This window comes from Limanda limanda, chromosome 13, assembly GCF_963576545.1.
Source record: "Limanda limanda chromosome 13, fLimLim1.1, whole genome shotgun sequence".
NCBI classification, from domain to species: Eukaryota; Metazoa; Chordata; class Actinopteri; order Pleuronectiformes; family Pleuronectidae; genus Limanda; species Limanda limanda.
This window is the reverse complement of record NC_083648.1, coordinates 8,211,793-8,233,538: the sequence shown is the minus strand read 5'-3', so window position 1 is coordinate 8,233,538 and position 21,746 is coordinate 8,211,793. Positions and strand designations below refer to the sequence as shown.

General features: G+C 42.3%; 3 protein-coding genes across 3 annotated transcripts in view; 1 reads left to right on the top strand and 2 right to left on the bottom strand.

Annotated features, from left to right (window-relative positions):
* prkci (protein kinase C, iota) overlaps window positions 1-3,647 on the bottom strand; it is a 24,491-nt gene extending 20,844 nt beyond the window's left edge. The window contains exon 1 of the mRNA XM_061084588.1: window positions 3,330-3,647. Coding sequence (XP_060940571.1) covers window positions 3,330-3,409 — 80 coding nt within the window. The 5' untranslated portion in view covers window positions 3,410-3,647. The remainder of the gene's footprint in view (window positions 1-3,329) is intronic.
* A 2,574-nt stretch (window positions 3,648-6,221) lies between these two features.
* phc3 (polyhomeotic homolog 3 (Drosophila)) lies at window positions 6,222-14,782 on the top strand. Its single transcript, XM_061084865.1, has 15 exons — window positions 6,222-6,401; window positions 7,437-7,546; window positions 7,700-7,760; window positions 7,848-8,006; window positions 8,116-8,205; window positions 8,458-8,659; window positions 9,118-9,743; window positions 9,830-9,953; window positions 10,601-10,884; window positions 11,025-11,184; window positions 11,320-11,431; window positions 11,978-12,107; window positions 12,980-12,991; window positions 13,079-13,292; window positions 14,230-14,782. The coding sequence occupies exons 1-15, from the start codon at window positions 6,222-6,224 to the stop codon at window positions 14,382-14,384; spliced, it is 2,619 nt and encodes an 872-aa protein (XP_060940848.1). The 3' UTR covers window positions 14,385-14,782.
* A 702-nt stretch (window positions 14,783-15,484) lies between these two features.
* On the bottom strand, window positions 15,485-21,372 carry dapk3 (death-associated protein kinase 3). Its single transcript, XM_061083833.1, has 9 exons — window positions 21,310-21,372; window positions 20,349-20,440; window positions 19,338-19,698; window positions 18,969-19,098; window positions 18,744-18,792; window positions 18,624-18,650; window positions 18,383-18,535; window positions 18,227-18,272; window positions 15,485-17,372 (listed from the first exon to the last, which is right to left on the bottom strand). The coding sequence occupies exons 2-9, from the start codon at window positions 20,408-20,410 to the stop codon at window positions 16,836-16,838; spliced, it is 1,365 nt and encodes a 454-aa protein (XP_060939816.1). The 5' UTR covers window positions 20,411-20,440; window positions 21,310-21,372; the 3' UTR covers window positions 15,485-16,835.
* Window positions 21,373-21,746: the final 374 nt, after the last annotated feature.

Here is a 21,746-nt window from a genome sequence, read left to right as displayed (position 1 = left end):
GAATCCCACATGCTAACACAGACACGCGTTGATAGGAAAAGTTTGACCAAAACAGCCACCGATACAAAAAACCTGCACCGCAACTCGCAGCTCTACTGGTCCAGAATGCAGAATGCAATCCCACTGTCATGCATAAAAGGAGGAAGCCTTGAGCAAAAGGCAACAATCAAACGCACCCCTGCTGAGTGTGGGGACAAGGTCACTCCTCCAACTACAGACAGAAATGTGTGCGGAAACACTTGTGTAACCTGTGTAACACATAACAATATAAACACCACAACGCAGGCAGTACATTACATGCATTTGAGCGGCCGCTAAGAGACGAGTGACACTCTGTAACTATCATTAGGAGAGGAGACGTGTGTACAACACTGTGGTTCAGTGCTCGGGGGGCTTTCAGAGAAAAAGTAAACGGCGGGATAAGGAATGCCTCCTGTATTTTAAACAAAGCCGACCCTTCCAGTGCTGATGTAAATGGCGGAGTCTTTGAAAAGGAAGAGCGACTCCTTTCTAAGAGAAGAAAATAAGTGAGCTGCTCCGTCGAGCCAGTGTAATCCCATTTTCCTGCCAAACAACATGCCTCACACAGGAATCCTGAAGTTGACTTGGCACATAAGAAGCCTTGTGTTCGTCCGTATTGGTAAATCTGAGGTTAAAATCCTAATCAACATCACAGAAGATACACTCTGTGAAACTCCTGCTTCATTTTTATTAAGGAAAGGTCCATTTTGACTAAATGTAATTCTTCTTTCAACATAAAATAACTAGAAAAAAATCTAAACTGCAAACAAGTAATACCTAGATTTAATAATGTATCGCTTTAAAGGCCTTTTCAATTGTCAGACACACGTCACTGTGCTTTATTAAAGTGAATACAAGTATAGATTAATAAAATAATAATGAAATGTGATGGTTGGTTTTTCACTATCTTAAACTGAATATATTTTAAGTTTCAAACTATACAACATATTTTCTCACAACATCATCTAAGACAAATCATTCAAATCAATAAAATGTTCTTAAATTAGTCATTTGTTTCAGTCGTACAACTCTCCACCATCTACTACCACAGAATAGTATCAGCATCACTATTATTGTCTGGTCATGTGGTCAGTGCATTTCTCTATTGACTATCAGTCTGACTGGGAGCAACATAAATACGAGCCAGTGACAGACTGGGACTGCTACAGGCTGACACCAGTCTGCTGAAGCTGTGCTCTGACAGACAACAGACACATACAAAGAAAATAATGGACTCACAAAGAGCACAATTACTGAAAATAGATTAGATAGATTTCACTGAGTAAAATCATATAAACAGTCCGATTAAATAGGGTATTTGCAAATTGTTCAGATTGAAAGGATGTTTAAAAAAATGTGTTCTCTCCTGTCTGTCATCAAGAATCTTAATAGTACAAAATAAAACCGAGGACATGACCTGTTTAGGGCTGCAGTTAACAATTACTCCCATTAAAATTAATCAGACCTTTATTGTCTTGATTAGTGATATCATATTTTTAATCTTTGATCTACAATCACAGAGACAATCCCCTCAGTAAATGACCAGCCTCTTTTTCTCAGTGCTATTCACTGTTTGTGGAGACACCGATAAACACCGACATGCTTTTGAGGCTTGAGCATGTTTTATGCATTATAGATGTTTTATAAAGTTGTATTTTTTATACACCTATATAAAAACCGTGATGAATCAAGCGTAACGTGAAGCCACTACCCGATTCATCACTACCAATCTAACACATTGATTCAGGGCATCTAATCTAAGTCCCTCCAAACATCTGAAGGGAAACTATAACAACACTGATGCCATCCTGTCTTAATCCATCCTGATAGCCAAACGTTGAGCCGATTTTTTTGCCAACATAGCTGAGATTCCTCAGCAGCGAACTCATAAATACTTCACGTGTTTTGTTGTGCAGGATGACAACTAATGATCGACACACATTAGTGTTCCTGAGGTGTGCCGCAGAGCCAGAGAGAAATACGACAGGTATGGCCCCGGTGACTTGCACTACATGTTTTTCAAGTTGGCTGGGCTCCAATCAGTGGCTCTATCGAACAGAGAGCCAGTGGGACAGGGTGTGTCGGGGAAACAAGTGGGTGACCAATGATTTCCAGCAACTCGTCCAAGTGTGAAACTAAATCAACTCCGGGCTGGACGGTAATCACCGACTCTTATTTGGTATGACTAAATATCAAAGATCCGACAGTTTCATGACCAGTAGGATGATCGAGGTTTAACAGTTCACTGATATATATATAGTTGATGATGTCATGCTGGTTTTGAGTCAGAGTTATTACCCCCCACCCCCCCTCCCAGTCAGATACTGGTAATGTAAACACTAGGTCATGGTTATGTGTCACAGAGAGTTCACCTGGAGCCGAAACCACTGCTTAATTAAAGGATTAACTTCTCAACAGTAAAAACAATTTAATATAATAAGTATAAACCGTAAAAGTAGATTGATTAGGTTAAAAAATAACATTATTTGATTGTATCTATTCTGTATTGTTGTCATTTCGGTAGGTTAGGGTTTTTTAGGTATTTGTTGATCAAAACAAGCAAATTGGGGCCCTCATCTTGGATTTTTATAATGTCTAATCTGTTTAAAACAACACTTTACATACATTTAAGTAATCAAGACAGTAGCTGGTGGGTTAATAATCATTAGGAAATACTTGTTAGCTGTAGTAGTCTATTGTGGTACACTGCTTTGTTGTCTAAACTGAAGTTTGTAGTCTTTCTGACATTCTTACTAGAACGAGCATGACAGTGAAGCAATGATATTTAATTGATTTCCTGTCCTGATTTACCAGTGCTGACAACAATGCTCTGATTGGAACTGGTCTTTAATTGATTTCCTGTTCATCCCGACATGACACTTAACATTAAGTGTTAACTTTCCCCAAATAGTCAATCAATAACAACAACCCGGTTTAGTTGTTCCCCTGATCCACCTGAGAGCTAGTTATCTGACAGGTACTGGACTTAGCGGCCAGTGCTAGCAGCTGTTAGCTAGCACAACAACTCGTTTCGACTGGGTTTAAAGCTCGTAACAAGTTCGCTACACACAACTGAAGTAACACAACAAATTGGGCTGTACGCTGGTTGTGTGTATGGACACGTCCACCTGTCTGTCGGCCGGGTCAAGTTCACCAAAACCCCGGTTCCCTGGTGTTAGCATGCTGCTAGCTGGGTGTGCTAACGTTAGCCAAACTGGTGGGTGTCTGACGCCCGGGACGGTGTCGGTTGTATAAACACACAACATTACTAAGTAGAAGCTGGAGGTTAACAAAGTGTGAGTTCTTACCCTTTGTAGTACGCTTTCACCCGGACTTGGTGGGAGTTCTCCCCGGGGTGGGACATGGTGCTGTCCCGCAACGTCGGCATCGCAAGCTCCGCCGCGGCCAGTCCCGACTCACCGCTGCCTTCCTCCTTCCTTCCCCGCCGTGTAGGTGCCTACCGGGCCCCGACACTTTGCTCGAACCCTCCGTCGACCCGCCGGGTGAACGCCGAGGTGACTTCTCCCCGAAAATGGCGACTTTACCTCTTTTTTAGACGAACCGGAATCACACGTAAAGTAAAATGAAAACTTGCGGAGTCCGCCGAGCAACTCCCCACTGCAGAGGCCTGGCGACGGACGAGTCCACTGCCGGAATGCTGCGGGGTGGCGCATAACTCAGCACCGCACACACGCAGACATGTCAACACCTTCAATTAATGATATGTTTAAACTTTAACCAAACAGGTTTTTAAACACAGTCATTTTTTACACAAAGCAACAAACCAAACGTGACGTTGTTTTCCACGTCGTTAGATTTTAATACGTCAAAGTCCGGGATTCCCGACTGTACCAACTCAGGGCTTTTGGAGTGTGTGAGTGGTGCATTCAGGAACAAACTGCTGAGCTCGGACATCGTATAACCGCCCCCGGGGGGATATGTCGCATTCAAGTGCTCTGGTTTGGTTAAAATGTAACTGCTGGATAACCTGCTTTATCTAGAAGTAGTAATATCCCTTCTACAAAAAAATACAGCATGCAATAGTTACATTTTTCTCCTTAGACAATGGAACAGAAAGACAAGTTCTCTTCATTCTATTCAAGTCATTATTAATTAATACAACCATGTCAGCTTCAGCCTTGATAATAATTACGTGCATATATACATCTGTTTGAAGAAGCTGCATTTTGTGGTGCTGTACAATTTTATTAATATATAAATATTAATTCTGGTACATGGTTTGGTATTAGGCTTCTATATCAGTACCCACCAGTAGCCTGGGATCTTATAATAAGGCCCCATGATTGTGTTATTATGGTGAGAGGGCCCTAACCTTCTGAATAGTTTACCTTAGGACCTCAGACTTGAGACTGACCGAATGGATTTAACTTGATTATTTGTATTGTCATTATTAATTATTTTGTTATTACTCATATTATCACCTATGTTTCTTTTATCCCTTTACTATTCCATTATTTTCAAATCATGTTTGCTTTTTTCTTTTCTTGTTATATTACATAAATCTCATCGTTTATTCCTTGTGAAGCCCTTTGTAACACTGTTAAAAAGTACTATATAAATAGAGTTGATCATTATTATCATGCAGGGTTGCTAGAATTTCACTGAGATGAATCCCCCAGTGTTTTGTCCTTTTATTCCAATGGAGAGCAGCACGATTTCCGCACAAAGCTCAATCTCACAGGTGAATATCTAAATCCTTATATACATAAAAATCCTCACTACGATACAGATAAACTCATCGTAAACAGTGGGACTCCTGCGGGTCTGTCCACGCAGTGCGCGCAGCAGCAGAGCCCCGCATGTGGAAGGTCCTCCCGCACTGTGAGCGGTGCTGTGTCCAGGCTTGTGTTTTTTTTATTATTACAGTCTCCTGCCTGTGCACCGTCTGATTTTTTTTAAATCTCCATTTTACATTGACGCATCAGTGTCGCCTCCCGACTGGGACAATGTGCCGGGGGACGGTCTGCTCCTGATGGCCCGAGTGCTTCACTACCAGGCAGGTACCGCCGACAAGAGGTGAATGGATGAGGATGCATGACGCACGCACAGACACAGAGAATGACTCCCCGATATGTTGCATTGATTATCCTATAAATTATGGACACTACATGCCAGACCAGACTGTGTTTGTTCTGCTCGTTCAGGGTTTATGAATAATATCACGTCTGCTTTCTATTAGACAGAACAGGCTCTGCAGCAAAATCCAATCAATATTCAACGTGTGAGCCATGCTCCATCCAATATCAGCCTCCATCCATTTGAAATATACAGTAGGTTATTTCACTGGGCTAATGTTAGAAATTATTTTATTATTATTTTTATTGTTGTGGAGATATTTGACTCATAATTAGCTGTTTGGGAAAAAAACTTCCAGCACTGGAGCATCTCTGTTTTTCAACAGAATGTGTGAGAGGTAGAAAATAACAGTAAACACCCATCAGTAAGTCAATGATGTGAAATATTTTTCCTGTTCATAAGGTGTTAATAACATAAAACAAATGGGAAAAAGTTGGATAACACTCATTATTATCTAAAATCAGCACATTTATATACACTGATTATTATTGACTGTGTTGTGTGGTTTATTTCAGTACTGCACAGGTTGGGTGCTCTAGTTTTTTATCTGTGAGTTTATGTTCATTGGCCAATTCAAATACCATGCAGTATTTAATGAACCAATAACATTATGATTTGTTCTCTGCTTTTTTTGCTATCTTTTTGGTGTTTGGTGCATAATGAACATATTCAAATATCAGAAATATTACAATAAATAGATGATCTGTTATTTGAAACTGAGCAAAATGAGCCAAATTTACAGTCCAGTGAAATCTATCAAATAAAATGTTTTATTCTGAACGAGAGCAGAAACATTGTGGCAGAATTTAAAAACAATATGTTTGGGTCTAAATCCACTTCTGAAAATGTACTTCATGGAAATCAGATTTGAGCTTCTCATTACTTTATTTACAATCATTAAGCACTGAATTTATTATAGACTCATGTCACTGAAAGCTTTTGCCATAGAGAGAGAGATAAAAGTGTTCAACACTAAAACATCTAAATCTCATTCACATGAAGTTCATTCAGAGGAAGTCGGTATTTAACTTCCTCCCGTTTACTAATGTCTCTTTCATCTGCATAGTTTCCCCATCACTGAATCTGTGTGTGTGACCTGGAGGATGGAGAGACAGAGGCCGGTAGAGAAGCAGGCGGACTCTAATAGAATTGTAACCGCCGCCACCACCCCCACTACATCAGCTCCTGTAACCATGGCAACAGTCAGCTCCAGCTGCACCACTTGCACCCAGGCGCCCTCAGCTTCCCTCAGCATCGTCCCATCCGACAGACAGGCGGTCCAGGTAATAGACAGACTCTGCAAAGAAGTTTGATCATGAGTGCTTTAGGTAATAGACAGCACCTGGTATAGCCCTGGGCCTAATTATTATTACAGGTATGTATAGTCCCAGTGGGCTACTACCTGGGACCTCTACAGGCACTGTTTGATTTGACTTTCAGACAGTCCAGCTGCGAGACAGCACACATCTGTATTCATTATTCAATTTGACAAGCAAAGAGGTCAGATAATTGACCGTACATGGATCCTTTCACACATCGTTTCATATGACAGGAGCTCGTCCAGTTAATAAATGAGGCCTATCTCTGCATTGAGTTTGTCACTTGATTGGCAGACCAGACAATAGACAGCACTTGCTGGGAACTCTGCACTCATTGTTTTATTCAACACATAGGGTTTCCAGGCATTAGACAGTACCTTTGAACTCTAGATAGTAATAGGCAGTATGGGACCCCTGCAGTGCATACATTATAAAATTTGACAGGAAGATCGGTCAGGTAATAGACAGAAACTGGGCCTGACTGCTTTTTTTATTTTATTTTGTTTATACACGCTATTCCCTTGCCTGTCTCCTGTCATCCTGCTGATTGTGTATGTATGTATGTTTGTGTATACATGGATGTATATGTGTATGTATGTATATGTATATATATATATATATGTATGTATATATGTATATATATTTGTATATATATGTGTAAGGATATATATTCCAGTGCTCCTTGTTAGTTTGGGGTGGGACTTTTTTTGTTGTTTTGTTTGTTTTGTTGTCTGCTTTGTTTTTCTAATGTTTGTTCTATAAAACGGTTAAAAACCAATAAAAAGAATATATATATAAAAAAAAAAAAAAAGAAACTGGGACCTTTGCATTTTTATATATTTTTTGGCAATGTGAAGGGCTGTCCCAGAAAAGGTATTCCCCCCGACAGTGTGTATGTTTTTCTTTCAATAGACTGTCCAGATGTGCAATAGAAGACAACAAGCTATTTCATTGTGCTGCATACAGTGGACTGACAATGTATTTGTTTTGAACCAACAGGTGATCCAGCATGCTATCCACAGACCTCAGAGCATGGCGGCCCAGTACCTGCACCAGATGTACGCAGCCCAGCAGCAGCACCTCATGCTGCAGACAGCCGCCCTGCAGCAGCACCAGCACAACCCCCAGCTCCAGAGTTTGGCCACAATACAGCAGGTCAGTGTACGTTTGCGTGTGTGTGTGGTTGTGCAATGTGAATGAAAGAGTGTGAGCGTAAGGGAATAATGTGTTCACAATTCTTTTCAGGCGTCGGTCTGTCAGAGGCGGCCTCCGACTCCATCCACTGGCAGCTTGGTTCAACCTGCAGGTGTTTCCCAAAGCTCTGTAAGCAACCGTGTCTCACTCTCATCCCCACACATGAACTCCAGTCTCTGTCTCTTTACATTCCTCATCCTGCCTCCTTGAACCCAGATCACTTTACCAGCATCTCCGGTGACCGCCCAGCTGATTGGCCGCACCCACACATCCAACTCCACCACTACTGCCACCACATTGTCCCAGCAGGCCATGCTCCTGGGAAACAGACCAGCTAACTGTAACCAGGCTCAGATGTACCTCCGAACTCAGATGGTACGAGCCTTCTCAAATGTCTCAAGCTCCTTGTCATACAGGTGCTTTGAAACCACGTAAATCATGTCCCCCTATTTCTATTATTACCAGACGCTTTTTCCTCTTTCAGCTAATTCTGACTCCTGCAGCTCCGGTGGCTGCAGTTCAATCAGACCTCCCTGCTGTCACCTCCTGCTCCTCTTTACCTACCTCCTCCCAGGTACTGACTTTGCCAGGCACAGAATTAGAATAAGCCGTGTGTGATAGAACACTCATTGTTTTAGACGTCGGGATGTCACAAACTGTCAGCGTGAGCTATGTTGCAGAATTAAAGGAAATCTAATAAAAGTGGAGGTAAAGTTTGGATATGACAGGAGCCATTCATATAGTTGCATGAAAGAACAAGGTGTTACAAGTCTGTCAACACCCATCATGCTGATGTCTAAAAGTCATTCTCTTTGTGTATGTTCAGGTTCAGAATCTGGCTCTGCGTGCCCACTTACCTGGGGCTCTGGCTACAGCCCACGGTGTCATCTTAAAGCCGTCCACCCAGCCGCATGCCCTGTCTTCATCCGCCTCTTTGTCCAAGACGTCAATCTGCGCTCTGAAGACCAACCAGCTGATTGACTCCTCGACTGAGACCAGTCAGTGTGGACCCCACATCATGAGCCGAGGTGAGTCCCTCTGTTCATACACTGAGTCCGAAAAGAAAGATTTCAGAGTTTCAGATTTAAGTGTAGCAGAGGAACTCCTGCACGCAAGGACGTTTGAATCAAGTGACATATTTCAGGTATTGAATAAAAAAAGAACCCACCCTGTTGTCTGGTGATATGTCCAACAACGTTATATGACTGATACATTATGAATGGAGTCTTTTTCATGGGTAAAGCTATGTATGTTCCAGTATCCCAGAAAAGAGGAACATGTTTTGTATATCTTTAAGTTTTCATTACCTCTGGCAAGTTATGTTTTCGTCTACATTTGTGTGATGGTCAGCAGGAAAACGACTGAACTGATTTTGTGGAGGGGTGGAGCTTGACCCAGAAGCTTTCTTTTCACATTCTTAAACATTGTGAGATGGTCTTGGTGGAGGTATGTGCTCTAATGAGAGTCATTCTCTCTCTCCCTGCAGCCTTTTCTCCAGTGCAGACCCACGCTCTGGTCAAGCAGCAGCTGTCGTGGCCATCCGGCCAGCGGGTGGCGCACCACCAGCTCATCCTGCAGCAGACCACGGCAGGCGCCCTGAACCACAGACACCTCCAGCCCATCGCCCTCAGAGTAGCCCCCCAGGAAGCAAACTCCCACCATCTTCCTCTTCCTCTAAAAAGACTGACCACTCCCAGCACCCACACCCCCTCTTCTTCTCCATTATCATCCTCTTCTTCATCCATCACCAGCGTATTTGCATCATCAGCTCAGAACTCAATCCCAGCTGCCACCGTCCAGCCTCAGCCTCCTCCTCTGGTGGCCGCGCCGCAGAGACGAACCTTATTCCCACAAGTGCAGAATCAGCCTCCGCCTCCTCCTCCGCCTCTGGTTCTCCCCAGGCTGCCCCAGAACCCCCCCGCCTCGCTTCAGAGGCTGTCCCTGCACTCGGTCCGGGCCATGTCCGCCCAGTCGGGGCAGGTGCTGCTGACAGAGCAGGAGCTGCCTGTAGCGGAGACCCTCCTCCAGATGTCCTACCGGAACCGACCCCCTCCTCAGACGGTGGCTGTTGACCTGAAAATGCATGTGGTCCGACGTGATGACAATCCACCAGTGAGTTCCGCTTGTCCTGTGTGGAGAGCTGCTGTTCACAGGGTGTTTTGGTTTGACTGAGGTTTTGTTGTGTTTTTTAATTTCAGTCGGGGCAAACGTGCAAAGAGAACAGACTGAACCCAGAGGAGAAGAAAGACAGATGTTCTGCAAGTCGACAGAGAGACAGGACCCCCACATCCCTCATTGTGACTCCTAAGCAAAATGGTGCAGGTAAAAGATGATGCTAAAATAAATGAAAGACACATAATGGCTTGTACATCCACTATAATATATATTATCTATTGTATAGTCAAATACTTATATTTATACCTCTACTATATATCATATCATATTATATCATACTCTTTGTATATTCTTGTATATACACATATTTATACATGTGTACATGTTATTATTATTATATTACTATTATATATACTGTTGCTGCCATTATTACTATATACTGCTATTATATTGGTATAATTACTATCATATATACATATATATTATGTTATATTATATACTATATATACTGTACTATTTTTATATACTGTCTAACAATAACATTGCCATCATATTATCAGTACTATTACCATCATCTTGCCACTGCACCTTATCTACCTATTTATCTTGTGTTTCTGTTTTTATTCTTTCTACCTCAATATTTTTTATTTTATTCTATTGTATTGTATTTTATTGTATTCAAATATACCGGCTGCTATGACGACTTAATTTCCCTTCTGGGATGAATAAAGTTATCTATCTATCTATCTTTCTATAAGTTAAGTATTCAAACCGGAATATGAACCTGATTTGCTGAAATAATTACAGTTCAACTGTCTGATAAAATCTTTTTTACTCTTGTCACTGTCCCACAGTGATGGGTTCGTCCCCTGTCGTCTCCAGCCGCTCAGTGATCAAGTCACCACAGGTGGTGGAGTCCTCCCAGCTCACCACGACCAGCAGCAATGGCAGCATCCCTCCTCCTCCTCCACCTTCCCCTCTACCTCCTCCCATCCTTCCTACCACAGTCAGAGGCCCCAGCCAGCCTCCCTCCGCCCCAGCCAGCCTCCCAGGAACCCCCGACAGGATCCTGACCACCCAGGTCCTCACACACCTCATAGAGGGCTTCGTCATCAGAGAGGGCCTGGAGCCATTCCCAGTAAGTTACCTGGAGGTGCAAGGAAAGCATTCTCACTGTGGCTCAGTCATGCCAAAGTTAAAATATAACAAAATATAAAATGAAACCTACACCTCTGTATATCTAAATCTACACTTCAACTGTAATTTTTAAAGATGCAGGTGGGTCCTTCCTCGCTCTTAGGGGACCAGCAGGCTTCACTTCCAGAGTCACAGGAGACACACACCAACGGGAACGCAGCAGCAGAGGACAGTCCTCTGGATGCTGACCTGTCAGACTCCACAGACTCAGAGATGGACAACGATGAGCACACAGCAGATGGTGAGCATTGTGTGTGTGTGTGTGTGTGTGTGTGTGTGTGTGTGTGTGTGTGTGTGTGTGTGTGTGTGTGTGTGTGTGTGTGTGTGTGTGTGTGTGTGTGTGTGAAACTAACAGCTGGTTCCTCTGAAGTTGCAGAGCTGGGCGAGAGCGTGGCGGCGGTGTTGCAGTGTGAATACTGCGGGAGCAGAGGTTACGCTCAGACGTTTCTTCGCTCCAAACGCTTCTGCTCCATGAAGTGTGTCAGAAGGTAAATCAATCCCACACGAAATGTGACCAACGTGTTTGTGGTTCTCGGACAGCGAACAACTGTGGCCAACTGTAGCACAATGTAACTCAAGTTCAGTTCTATCCTTTAAATAAAATTGATAATGTTGCATGTTTCATGAACTGTCTGAGAAACGATGAAGATTCTCATCAAGCAGCTACAAAACACCAACCAACTGGTCCTAACTTTGTGAAATTTATAATCAGGGTGTTGCTCTCTCTGTAATAATACAGATACAAAGTGATGTATAAGGTTTATTCTATCCGCCCAACTTGACAAGTTAAAATGCAGCCTGTTCCTGTGGTGGTGAGACATGCCAACTCACATCTGGTCTCCATTGAGCTCCATTCGGTGCATAAGAAAAAGTCCCAAGTGTGTAATCAGTCTGGGGTTCCCCTCTGATTCTCCATCCAGCCATCGAAGACAGGACAGCTCCTAGTCCAGATGCAGCCCATCAGCTAGAATGTCTAATGCCTGACTAACCGTCTGCACACAGCACTGACTCTGTGACCGACCCTCTGTGTTCAGGTTCAGTGTGAGCTGCACCAAGCGTGTCACCGTGCTGCGAGCCGGCCGCTGGGGTCACAGGCCGATGGGCAGGAGGGGACGACCTCCCAGCAGAGGCAACGGAGCCTCCAGAGAACATCTCCTGAGACAGGTCCGTTCATATCAATGACCCCATGCATAGAAGGAAAATACAGAAGTGCTGCAGGGATCACTGGTTCTAAAGTACAACTGCTCCCAGGGGAACAGCCACATTTTACAGCTTTTAGGTGGAACTAAAATATGCATTTGAAGGCTTAAACCTTAAAAAAGCAGCTTTAAAAATCAATTTGACGGTTTGCTGACTTGAAATAGGGAGAATGTTGCTGCTTTCATTCCCATTCTGAACAGTCTGCTCTTGCTCTGTGTTACAATCTGAAGTATGTAGCTTCCTGATAGATGCAGATCAGACCCAACAAGTTTAGGAGTAATGCAGACATTTAGATCAGTTAAAAAGACTTAGAAGTCATTGAACAACCTGTGTTTATTTTCAGTGAGGAAACTTAAAAAATATGCAGTTTGGTGGATTTGTTCAGGGGCGGACTGGGACAATAATTCAGGCCTAGAATTCGACTCGAGGGACCAGACCTCTAATTTGTAGGCTAACCCTGTTTGTTGATGTAATGGTTGTGTCTAGTAAACAAGTAGGCGCCCAGGAACTCACTGCCCTCTGCCATCTTTTCAGTTACATCATCTTTGCCAAGTGCCATAAGAATCTTATTTCCAAGCGCTTTTACTTTCAAAATTCAACATCAGATTGTCCAGATATTGTCAGTTTCAAAATCTGAGGTGGTGAACCATCAGTGTGAAGTGAAATAAGTCTGTGGAAACAGGTGGTTTATCAATGACAGTCTTTTATTTTGTTACCCGAATTAAGTTTTTCTTCATTTATATTGTTTATTCACACAGTGGTAAATCAAAATATGTTTGTGTAACTTCTTTTAAATGAAACATTTATTTAGATAGATATCATTATGTGCTCCACAGGCTCATGGGTCAGTTGCCTCGGGGGAGACTCAGCAGTGCTCACCGAGAGAGGAGGAAGAGGAGGCTCAGGAGGAAGAGGATGCTCAGGAGGAAGAGGAGTACCAGGAGGAAGAGGAGGAGGAGGAGGAAGAGGGAGACGATCCTCCCATTCCCATGAAGACCAGGTTAAGGAAGCAAGTTGAGAGAGCCCGAGAGAGGGAGAGAGAGCAGAGGATTCCAGAAGCGATCAGTGTTTCTGACGGAGATGATGACGTCGGCCGTCCGTCCCAGTGGAACGTGCAACAAGTGTTTTCTTATATCAACTCTCTGCCAGGTACTGATGTGGCTTGAGGATATTTTAAATGGCTGGTGGTTAACATTATCTGGTGTTATGTCTGTTTTGCATGGACTTCATTCGACTGCAGTGTGTTGAGGTTTCAAGGCTTTTCTAAAATATGGTCTCATGTAAGTAGAAAAACGTACCGATACACAATTTTATGAAAACCTTTAACAATCAAGCCCCTTCATATATCAAAGAGCTCATGAATCCATATTATTCAAATGGCTCACTTCACTCCCAAAACACAGGTTCTCTTGTGGTTCCAAGATTATGTAATGGTGGAATGGGAGGTGGAGCCTTCAGCTACCAGGCGCCTCTCCTGTGGAACCAGCTCACACTCTGGGTTTGGGAGGCAAACACCATCTCTACATTTAAGGTTAAACTTAAAACGTTCCTTAATGATAAAGCCTATAGTTAGTTCTGGATCAGGTGATTCCTGAACCATCCCTTAGTTATGTTCCTTTGGGTCTAGACAGCCTGCACGAAGCACTTCTCCCCTTCTCTCTGTCTCTCTGCACCCACATTCATTTATTTATTTTACCTCATGTCAATAACTATGTGTCTTTTTCCTCCAATAGTCCCCCTTCGTCTTTCTTTCTCTCTTTGCAGGTATCTCTGACTCCAGAGCTGTAGGATAACAACTATTAATATTAATATCCATATCAATATGATTATTAATGCAGTATTATATGAATTGCTACTGCTATCATTAATAATCAATTACATCTTTGCACTCTTATTGTTTTCTTTATAACTGGTCAGAGCTGATACCTGATGGTGCACAAGTGTCTCTCTCGTTTATTTATTTATTTTGAAGAGAAATAATTAGTTGAGAAATGTAATTATTAGTTGTAGCGCTTGTATAAATCAAATCAAATATCTGTCCTCATCAAACTGAACAGGATTCTATTTATTTTTCTCCTTTCTCCAGGCGGTCGAGTCGTAGCTGAAGAGTTTCGCTCGCAGGAAATCGACGGTCAGGCTCTGCTGCTTCTCACCGAGGATCACCTGGTCAGCACCATGAACCTGAAACTGGGACCTGCACTCAAACTCTGCGCCCACATCAACTCTCTGAAAGATGCATGAGCCTGTTACATTTCTATTCGGGACCAGGTCAAAGAAAAACAGTTTTTCGGGCTGATTTCTGATTCCATTGGTTAAAAGATGGAGCAGAATGTGAATTGATCTGAAATCCTGGACGCACAGATTTTCCAGAAACCACTGCCACGGATTTCTCTCCCGACACCTGCAGCTGCTTCCAGTTGTTCGTCAGATTGAAGTCCACTCAGAGAGATGAGCAGTTTGATTCTATTACCTCTGGTCATTCCATCGTAGTGATTGTAGCTCCACTTATCCATTTGTTTCAAAATGGTTCCAGAAAATCTTTGTATCATTTGTAAACAAGCGATCAACTTAAAATGTACATTGTTACACAAAGGTTGCTGTGTGATCTTCAAGGTTTTCAAAACTGATGGTTGCCTAATGTCGTGATTTGTATCATGTATCATCAGCAAAACAGTTAAAATAAGTATGAAAACTTACTGATGACAAGGTTATTTATTGTTGCTACTATTGTATTATTGTCATAATTAATATATAAATAAAAACAATTATAAAAAATGTGAGAAACATTGTTTGTCTTGTGTTGCTGTGTTGTGTTGTTGTGAACAGTAGCACACTAAACCATTCACACTGATGTGTTTAACTCCAACACTGTGTTAATTGATCAGAGCCATGAATCCTGTATCTATATTCAGAAAGACATACACAGGTAGATGTTATCTTACTTGTAATATTTATTTACAAGATAAAACATATTTCCAATATTTACATCATTAAAATATTTTGGACGAACCATTATCTTCACATCCCTCTCTTCGCTCTCTTTTCCTAAAGTCACACCAAATAAGCAAATAGCTTGTGTATGTGTATTTGCGACAAAAATTGCGGGAGGAGTAACAGGACAAATAATATGTAATGCATGACATAACATATTGTCATTCATTGCCTAGTGTGGTATGCATTATAATGCACACAATACTAATGCTGCAGAATGATATGTGTAATGCACAAATCATTCTAATCAAAATATATACACCGAATAATAATGTGTACTGTAATTGCCTAGTGTTGTGTGAAAACATGAAGTCCCTTGGCAGAGGGTCATAAAAACACAAACGACTATGTAACAGTTATAACTTTGTTTATTTGACACAAACCCAGACAGGCCATTTTTACATCTTAGACACAAATCAAAATATATTTTGGAACATTGCTATAATTATTTAAGTGCAAAGGAGTACAGCTCTCTACTGAAAAGTACTATTGACTACGTCATATACGTTCTATGCTCGACATGGGGAATGTGTTGCCAGGATGTGAAACTTAACGGTGGAATGTTTCAGGTGTGCAGGGATGGTCTGAATGGAAACAGAAAAACTAAGAGGAGATACAGTTCACAGAGAAAGTTCCCATGCACACAATTTGGTTAACAAGGATACTGTGCAAAAGTTGTTGCGTTTAAGACATCGAGCGATATCAATGTGATAGAAATGTCATCAGTTTACAGGCACCGCAAAGATGAGCTTCTACATTCTCAAACCTGGTTACATCTTTATTCTACAGGTCCATCAATTTGGATTAGTTTCAAAGTTCTGAGGGAAGTTTTCAAATTATATCAGCTGGTACACAGACGACAGCAGGTAAATGGGAAATTTCACTTAAAACAAACAATTAAAAAATATATAAAAGGATACATTTTGCGATAATAAACAAATGCTTCATAGATATTTACTTAATTTTGAATGGAAAAAATACATTTTATGACTATTTTCCCTGTATTTCTGTTACCAACGTATGTGGTACTTTCAAAAATTTTCGATATAATGGACCAGTAAACTAAAGTGTTGCTCTAACTCTTCTATACTCAGTTTGGATTTATTGCATCCGTTACAGTCAACGCTCTTTTCCAACATATGAAAGAATTTAAGATTTAAAATCAGCTTCAATTAAATCACAAATGCATGTAAATGGATAAAATAAACACCCCTGACTTCCATCAGCTGAATCCTGTGAAGCTTTCTCACAAAACTGGAAATGAACCTGATGCAGACGTCAATGACTTTTAAAGCTCTTGAAAATTCAGCTGAATTTAGCGTCTGAAGAGATAACTAAAAAAAACTAAAACTATTTACAAAACCAACGAAATCCCAATGTGGTTTGCAAATGATTGTGTGACATTGGATGCACGACAGCTGCATTACAGTACGTGAAATCTCTAAAATTATAAATTAATGTATAAAACACAGGAATGAGCCTCTTCAAAAGGGAATGGGTTCAGTATATTGCTTCTCTGCTTCTTGCTGGTTTCTCTCGATGTAACATTAAAATGGCGGAACATCTTTCCTGATTGGAAGCAGCTGCCTAGCTTATGAGGACGACTGACCCACTCCCACGCTGCTGTGTGTGACGCATGCGGAGAAGACGGGCAGGACGATACTTGAGATTAAAAGTGTCTTTGTTGGACGGGAGCCCGGCTCAGGGCATGCTGCCAGAGCTGAGCCCGTCCCTCTCTGCAGATATGGACTTCACCAGCTCCTCCACCCAGCGGACCTCGGAGGCCACCTGCTCGGCCAGGGCATCGTAGCGGTTTTCCAGGCGCCCAAACTTGCGCTTGAGGATGTTGGCAGCCTGCATGGTGACTCGGGCTTCCTCCTGGCACTTCTTGCGCTGGGTCTGGGAGCGCTGCAGCTCCTGGCGGATGTGGCTCAGGTCGCTGGAGATGCTGTGGTTCTCCTCCTTGTACCAACCCTCTTTCTCCTCGTAGATGGACAGCAGCGCCGCCACATCCTCTTGGCACGAGCGCTGGTTGCGCTCCAGGTCCTTCAGGCCTTCCTCTGCCGCGGCGATCTCCTCCAGCACCTGGGAGAAGCGCTCAAAGTTGACATAGGTGTTGTTCGGCGGCATGCTGGAGTGAGACTTGATGGTGTACTCCTTCAGACGAGTGGTCTTCAGGCGCCGGCGCTCAGGCTTGTGGTCTCTCTCCTCTGGACGCACGTTCCTCCTCTTGATCACCTGGAGGGTGGGAAAAATACATTTTGAAATAAGGATGGAAATTTGATACCACGACTGATAATCTGGATTTTTGACTGAAATACCGAGACACATCAGAGTCGGAAATCCAATAAAAATATATTAAGTTAATATTCAGTTTGGTGCATAAACAAACACGTTTCATGTCTTAAATCAGCTTTTTATAGGAAATGTGACCAAACTAACTACAGGATTTTTTTGCAGTGAGGGTTAAGGTTAGGTGAGTATGTAACTTTGTAATGGAAAATAAAGCATTTGTAAATTAACTAATTTCACCAACATACCTTTCTACTACAATATCATAATGAGCACATATTCTTAGGTTGTTATTGCACCTTATAGGTAATATTTATCATGTTATACTGAATTATAAATTTTTGGTGCTTAGGATTTTGCCATATCAAAAAAATGTACCTTGCCAATGTTTAGTATCTGTTTTATCACAATATTGCCTCTATGACAAGTTAATTAATCGCCTCTAAGACAAGTTAATTAATTGCCTCTATGGCACTCTATATCAACACTCAGATCAGATCACGTTTTGTGTTGACAGTGTGATTGTAGAATCCAGGGAGTTAAATTCCACTATGAGCTAATGAAGAAAGGCCAACATGACAGAATTCTGCTCCCTGTGCTGTGTCTTTGTTAGAAGATGGGCTGCAGCCTTTTAATTGTATCCACAGAGCAGAACAATAAATCACACTAACCTAATTATGTCGACACAAAAGCATTGACTCATTTCTCAGCAGTTTCAGAATATTAAATATCTCTGGCCTAAATTACAAAAATATATATGATTTTACATTTTTATGTAAATTTGAATGTTGAACACCCACCTTAATCCAGGGATGCTGAAGACTGTCATTAATCGACATTCTCTTCCTTCAAAAAAAAAAAAAAATCCCCCAGTGTGAGAAGATTAATGACTTTGGGACTTTCACCTATTTTATAAATGTGCTGTTTTGTGGCATTAACTGATTAGATCTTCTTACTTTGGATCCTTGACCAGCAGGCGGCGTATGAAGTCCTTGGCGAGCTCGCTGGTGTTGCTGAAATACTCCTCGTCAAAGTCATAGTTGACGCCTGAGATGTTGGTCAGGGTCTCCTGCTTGGTCTCACCCAGAAACGGCGAAGCTCCACTCAACCTAACAGGAACAGAGTTTGATTTACATCACTTACGCTGGAGGAGTGAGTTGATTTCTGGTTTTCTGCCAACACGATGTCACTACTCACAGAATGTACGTGATCACTCCGATGCTCCTGTGGAGAAGAAAAGAACCAAACGTGAGTGGAAACTATAAACAGCATAAAGCTGTAGAGTGAAAAAAACTAAAAACCATGTTGACATCTTACCACATGTCCGCCTCCAGTCCAAGTGGCTCATAGTTTACTATTTCTGGCGCTGTAAAGCACAGAGGAATGAGCACTTTAATTCAAACCAGATGTGGAGATCTGAGACAAACTGATCCTTCTTGCCAGCGTGGGCACAAACGAGCAGGAAAACTGATTTGGGATTTTTCAAAGTGGAACATTTAAACCGTGTTAAATGTAGAAGCAGGAGGCTAAACTGGATCTCACCGACAAACTCTGGCGTTCCAAAGATGTTCTTGAACTCGTTTCCTGCTTTTATCTGATGAGCGATCCCGAAGTCGATCAGTTTGATCCTGGGGTTTGGGACGTTCTTGTCGAGCAGCATGATGTTCTCAGGCTGAAAAGTAAAACAATGAGAGAGGAGGACGAAATAAGTTAAGAAATAAACATTTAACAGAAACAGAGCAACATTTCAGCTGGTTTGGGGTCACATTTGTGGCAACTTGGTTGATTTAAGTCCACTATTCAATCTCCTCTGAGCAACATTAACTTCTTCTAACACCTTTCTCTTCTCTCCAACACGTCATTTATCCAGAGTGTCAGAAACAAGCCGTCCTAACCACACAGTGCACTGACCTTGAGGTCAAAGTGGGCTATGCGTTTGGAGTGAAGATACTGAACGCCATCCAGGATCTGCTTGAGGAACTGAGTGGCCTCCTCCTCGGACAGAGACTCCTTCTCAGCCAGGAAGTCAAAGAGCTCTCCCCCAGACACCAGCTCCAGGATCAGGATCACGTCCGTCTTGTTTTCAAAGATGTCGTGCAGAGTGATGATGTTGCTGTGCTGAATCTCCCGCAGGATGTTGACCTCTCGCTCGATCTCTTCGCGGCTCACCCCCCGCCGGCTGGACGACAGCCGCCGCTTCTTAATGAACTTGGCCGCGTACTCGATGCTTGTGCTCTTCTCCTTGCACTTGCGAACAATGGCGAACTGTCCACTGCAGGAAGACGGGAATGAGAAAATCATTGTTGATCGGTGATCAGTGTTTTCATATATCAACACAGATACGTTGGATAAATGTGGACTTATGGTGAATTTCACAATGTATTAATGTGCAGAGAGTTTGACTTTCTCCCATTTATCATCTGCATACCTTTCTCTCTGGGCACACACACACACACACACACACACACACACACACACACACACACACACACACACACACACACACACACACACACACACACACACACACACACACACACACACACACACACACACAAACACACACAAACACACACTGTCCTCTCCTTTGCAAAGACACTACACCACAGCGGAGGTGGAAAGTCACATTGAGAGCCAGTGATGTCACACTTTTGCTGCATTACTGCAGAAGAAAAAGGGCTAAGGTACAAAGTTGAGTATAGGATACAAGTCATTGACAAACTACCGAGCAGTGTAAGCAGTTTTCAATGTGTTGTTGACACACACTTCAATATTTTTGGTCCCGTTTGGATCTGAAGTAGATCACGGTTCAGTTCATGTAACCATACGGGTCACTTTAGTTTGTATTCATGGCATTTTCAAGGGAAAAAAGTTATCAGGACATCTCTATTTACAATGTTATGTGTGAGAAGCGTTACATACCTGCCCAGCTCCTCTTCCATCTCATAAAACAACTCCACATCCTCTTGCCTGAAGCCAGCCATGATGTGAAGGGAGCGATGCCTCGAGATTCACTGCAGAGGAACAGAAAGAGATGTATAAGGAACCAATAGAGGCTGTGGAGTGGAACCAGCCCAGGGACCCAAATAACACCAAGTAAGTGAGTTTAACGTGTGTTTAAAAGTCTGAAACTCCAGTTTCCTCCTGCAGAGGAACTCGCGTCCGTTCACCTGTGTTTCTTTGCTCCTTATTTGGCCTGAATCAACACAGCTTGAGTTTTCAGAGAGTTTCAGGCTGATGTCAGAGCTCCACATTCCAGAGGCACTGACATCACCTCCTCCCCGGACCCTCCATCTCTGACTCAAGTGAAAGAGGCTGGAGCTCACACACACACACACACACACACACACACACACACACACACACACACACACACACACACACACACACACACACACACACACACACACACACACACACACACACACACACACTCCACAGAACGGGTCATTTAAATCTAATTCTATCTGACTGATCTTGTGATTACAAATAAAACAAACACACAATGTCTGATTCTATCTCTGGGACGATATGCTGATGTGTTCCAGGCAGCGGAGACGTTTCCTTCGTGGATTCTCGTTAGAAAACGTTACATTACGTCACGTTTATGTCACAAACACACAAGAGAAAACACGTGAAAAACTGACAAACTTGGGACTTTTTCCAACAAGAGAACAACACAAGTTGTGTTTAAGATGAAGGAGTGAAGCGAGTCCCCGGCGGCGGAAGGAAGCTAACGCTAGCAGGTGAAGCTAACAAGCCGAAACCGAACAAACAACGGCTCTCGCTGGGACAGAATACGATTAATGACATTTAGATTAAGTCGATAAAGTTCAAGGTGAAACGTATAAAAGTCAGAAACAACAGTGAAACGGACACTCACGGTTCAGTTCAGCTGCGAGAGCCGCATTCCTCTGAGGAGACTGAAGACTGAGCCGTGTCAGGGAGACACAGCGGGGGACACTGCTTCCGCTTCGCCTTCAAAATAAAAGCCTCGCAGGTTTAGGGTTTATCTTGGCAGTCGAGTGATATTTATGTAACACTACTACTACTACTACTACTACTACTACTACTACTACTACTACTACTACTACTACTACTACTACTACTACATCTAACAATAATAATAATGATAATAACAACAACCCAACAACAATAATATTAAAACTAATCATCATAATAATTATAATATTAATAATACATATGGGCACAGTTTGGTACAAGAAAGATGAATTTATATACTTCATGTTTTAGGCAGTATATGTTCTTCGTGTGAGTTCAGCAAAAAACCGGATGGGAAAAAAAGAAATCACAATTATT

Bases quoted from the DNA above. Each gene is read 5' to 3' on its own strand.
- phc3 (XM_061084865.1), top strand. From the start codon at position 6,222: ATGGAGAGACAGAGGCCGGTAGAGAAGCAGGCGGACTCTAATAGAATT. The intron at 8,206-8,457 runs GTACTGACTTTG...GTGTATGTTCAG, and splicing joins CTTTACCTACCTCCTCCCAG to GTTCAGAATCTGGCTCTGCG. The intron at 9,744-9,829 runs GTGAGTTCCGCT...TTTTAATTTCAG, and splicing joins GACGTGATGACAATCCACCA to TCGGGGCAAACGTGCAAAGA.
- dapk3 (XM_061083833.1), bottom strand. From the start codon at position 20,410: ATGGCTGGCTTCAGGCAAGAGGATGTGGAGTTGTTTTATGAGATGGAA. The intron at 19,099-19,337 runs GTCAGTGCACTG...TTTACTTTTCAG, and splicing joins TAGCCCACTTTGACCTCAAG to CCTGAGAACATCATGCTGCT. The intron at 18,651-18,743 runs GTAAGATGTCAA...TCTTCTCCACAG, and splicing joins GGACTGGAGGCGGACATGTG to GAGCATCGGAGTGATCACGT.